This window comes from Ruditapes philippinarum, unplaced genomic scaffold, assembly GCF_026571515.1.
Source record: "Ruditapes philippinarum isolate M1 unplaced genomic scaffold, ASM2657151v2 ctg6737_1_1_1_1, whole genome shotgun sequence".
Taxonomy (NCBI): Eukaryota; Metazoa; Mollusca; class Bivalvia; order Venerida; family Veneridae; genus Ruditapes; species Ruditapes philippinarum.
Window position 1 is genome coordinate 684 of NW_026867278.1, and position 4,133 is coordinate 4,816.

General features: G+C 29.4%; 1 protein-coding gene across 1 annotated transcript; it reads left to right on the forward strand.

The window, feature by feature from the left end:
- The first annotated feature begins 651 nt into the window (after nucleotides 1–651).
- LOC132735491 (uncharacterized) lies at nucleotides 652–3,598 on the forward strand. The gene is made up of 4 exons (XM_060722449.1): nucleotides 652–689; nucleotides 1,603–1,832; nucleotides 2,037–2,149; nucleotides 2,744–3,598. Exons 2-4 carry the CDS (start codon nucleotides 1,691–1,693, stop codon nucleotides 2,846–2,848), a joined length of 360 nt encoding a protein of 119 aa, XP_060578432.1. The 5' UTR covers nucleotides 652–689; nucleotides 1,603–1,690; the 3' UTR covers nucleotides 2,849–3,598.
- Nucleotides 3,599–4,133: the final 535 nt, after the last annotated feature.

Sequence of the window (4,133 nt, forward strand, 5' to 3'; positions counted from 1 at the left end):
TCCAGATTTTTTCAAAAAATCAAGTTTTCAACTTTCTGATACCAGGAATCAGACTTTTTCAAAATTTTCACACCTATTATTTCAAAATAAACAATTGATTTGGGAACATATTTACAAAAAGATTATAGGTTTTAAACTTAATTTTGCTATATTCTCTGTCAAAAATATTCTTTTAAATTTTATGTACACATTTGTTTTTTGCTTTCGCCTCCCAGGAGTATTAATAATATAATTAAGGTCACTGACTTTCTTCTCAAAATAGTTATAAGAAAGGACCAAAGTATCTTGCCTGTAATGTTTTCCAGGTAATAGGTAAAGAGCCCAAGTACTCTATCACCAGGGTTAAAACTTCTTTCCTGAGCATTCTCATCATACCTTGATTTCATTTTACTTTGTGTTGATTTTAAATTAAGCCTAAAAGCTAACTCACATGCATTAGTTCAACCTTAACTAAGAAGTTTCCAGAAAGGTCTATTATTGTTCTCAAGTAATCATAATCTAGCACACTTCAACAATAAAGATTCTTCCAGAAGTTTCTATCTAATGTAATGCATGAGTTTTCTTACAACAGTTAAGAACCTTCTAGTACATACATGGGTACTTTTATGTTCTAAAATAGAACAATTGATAATATAGTTCAAACAAGATCACGTTCAAACAAGATCACGAAAAACGAGGCGGAAAATAAGGTAAACCTCGAGTTTCACTTCTTAAAAAATCTCCTTGTTCTCAGCGTAATACTGTAGTACTAACTGCAAACTAAATTTGAAATGATGATATATTAATCCCAGGGATAACATTTTTTATGAAAATATCTTGACTTACACTTTTATTATGTGTAATGTTTATTATGTATTTTGTTAGATGTTAACGTCTCCGCGAGGTGTTTGACATTCATGGAAGATTTATATTATATTATATTTATATTTAATATTTATATTGTTATTCATATCCATATCCATCATATCATATCATATCATATCATATCCATATCATATCATATCATATCATATCATATCATATCATATATATCATATCTATATATTATATTACTATTATTACTATACTATTACTATACTATACTATACTATACTATACTATACTATACTATACTACTACTATATAGTATTATACTATACTATACTATACTATACTATACTATACTACTATACTATACTATACTATATAGTATTGTATTGTATTGTATTGTATTGTATTATTATATTTTATTATATTATATTATATTTCGCCAATATCCGGTATAGTCCTCCCGAGGACTTATCTATTTCTTTTAATGTAAACATATTATATATGTACAATATGTACTGTTGAAATACAGAGCACATTTGGTATATCTCATTGGTTCCAGACGAACGTTCTTGTTTTTGAATTACTGCTGAATAGCTTTTTTGTCAATCATAATTGATACTTAAATATTTCGGATTGATTTCATTCTTTTCATGTGAAGGATGATCGAGGAACAAATGAATTTGTTTTGCTGAATTTGAATGGCACATGTTTGAAAACCTTTGAATAACAATTAATGTAAGCGACACCATATATTTTAATACTATCTCTATCGGGATTTCTCTTCATTTGAAGGAAAATAAGGAAATTGATAAAAAAGATAAATTGGTAAAGGAAGAAAAGGAAGACATTGCAACCACTACCAAAGAATCTGATCAAGAAAATGACAAGAAGAAGAAGAAAAAGAAGATTAAGCTCCCAAGTTGTTTTGGTTTCATTTCAACTTGGGTTGCCAAAAGGAAGAGAGAAACGACGCGAAAAGAAAAGGAAGGCTATAGCTAGCCGCGCTCCCACGCCAACGCTAGGTAAGTACTTAGTACACAAACACATCTCACTCGCATTTTGTGACAGAAAAATATATGAATTATGTTTCCTGTTTTTTAAGTTTATTATCGTCATACTTTTATTTAAAGAAAAGAAACATGAAATATTCGACTGTGTATTGAGAAGACACGAATTTTTAAAGTATTTAATAACATAATTCATTGGCAATACTATTTCTATTTTAGTTCAATATGAGCATAGAAAAGCACGTGGCGGGGAGTCTTTTGTCATTGAAGTAGACTGCAAACCAATACAAATGAAGCCGATATTGCCGCCAATTAAGAAAGCTGACGGACCTGTAAGTATAAACCTCATTTTGAATACAACATACTTCATTTGCTTCCGACTGAAAATATTTCTGACGTATAGTTGAAAATTATATACATATATTAATAAGATATGTTATGTAACTGCATTTTTCGCTATATAGTCAGTATATAAAACTGTTAAAATTTCCCCTATAAACGATTCGTGGCTTCGTCCAGACTGAGATTCATTTAAGATACGTAACTAGCATATTAAGAGTTAAAGACATTTCAAATTTGCCCTTTGATCTCACCTTAAAGATTATATATTTAATCTACAGCGTAAAAAGTTATATTTAATCCAATGTATATATCCGGCAAACATTGCTATGTAAGCAACAGAAAAAACTAACTATGCCGAGTATTGACGAATATACGATGAAATTGTGTATTGCTCAAAAAATTCTATAAATTCGCAAGACAAACAGCATAACTATATGGAATAGCCAATAGGCTATGATTTCAAACTGTGGCCTTTTATGTTTAGTTTTTATATTATTACTACGAATATATACAATTTAGACAAAATTGTGAATTTTCAAAAGGAAAGTTTGAGTTTGACTTTAATGTTTGTTACATCTTAACAGATACGACTAGCTTGTGAGGCTCGGCAAGAGAAAGCCGAGGCCAAAAGAAATGAGGAGCTTTCCAAAAAGAAGGTACTGGCAAGAGAGCACCAGAGAAAAAAGTAAGTTCACTTATATTGTCTAACAACCATTTTATATTCCTTATTCCTTGTGTATATAGAAGAAGAAGGATAATTTTATTGAACAAAAGGCAAATGCCTGTGATACATAACATAAGGTTGTTTTTTACAAAATATCAGTGGCGGTCCAATTCTATATAAATCATCATAAATGTATGTAACAGCAAAAAAATAATATCAATAATCACTGCATGCAATAGAAATATGAAGTTTTTATCAAGTATGTTAAGTACTATCACGAAAATAGTAAATATCATACTTTATAACAAAAAAAAGAAACAAAAAAGAAACTTTCTCCAAGTTTGAATGTAGATATGTTAGTACAGTTTTTCAATCCTTTTGAAAGCTCGATTTTTACGTTGAATAAACATATCGGGCTTTTATACGGGGATTAGCTGACCGATTTTGCAAACAAAACGAGTTTTACAAGCTACTACATGTATATAAGTGTGTACATCTAAGTGATACCCTTGAACAACTGGCACACATACTTTGCGAAAGTTTCTTTTTTGGTTCAGTATACATTTTATAAATAATAACACAATATAACTTTTTTAAAAGAATGTACACCTAAATTTAAAACAAGAATTATCATATTTCGCACGCACGCTTAGTCATTGTATATTTTCGATGTGTTAAAATTCGTATTATTTACATTACACAAAATATGTATAGCATTAAGTCACACCAGACAATATATCATTTACATCACACCAGATATTCTATTACTTACATATTTACATTACTTCAGATATATGATTTACAGCACACCAGATATATAAAAGTTACCTAATCATTCATATTACACCAGATACTATATTATTTACATCACACCAGTTATTATACCATTTACATCACATCAGAAAATATATAATTAACATCACACCAGGAACAATATCATTTACGTCACACAAGATACTGCATCAGTTACACCACACCAGATACTTTATATCATTTACATCACACCACATACTATATCATTTACATAACACCAAAAACTTTACCATTAACATCACACCAGATACTATATCATTTACATCATACCAGATACTATATCATTTACATCACACCAGATACTAGCTATGTCATTTACATCACACCACATACTATATCATTCACATCACACCAGATACTATATCATTTACATCACACCAGATACTATATCATTTACATCACACCAGATATTTTACATCACACCAGATACTATATAATTTACATCACACCAGATACTATATCATTTACATCAGACCAGATATTATATCATTTACATC

Excerpts from the sequence above, each read along its gene's own strand:
- LOC132735491 (XM_060722449.1), top strand. The coding sequence starts at position 1,691 with ATGACAAGAAGAAGAAGAAAAAGAAGATTAAGCTCCCAAGTTGTTTTG. Across the intron at positions 1,833-2,036 it reads CGCTCCCACGCCAACGCTAG|TTCAATATGAGCATAGAAAA; the intron begins GTAAGTACTTAG and ends TTTCTATTTTAG. Across the intron at positions 2,150-2,743 it reads TTAAGAAAGCTGACGGACCT|ATACGACTAGCTTGTGAGGC; the intron begins GTAAGTATAAAC and ends ACATCTTAACAG.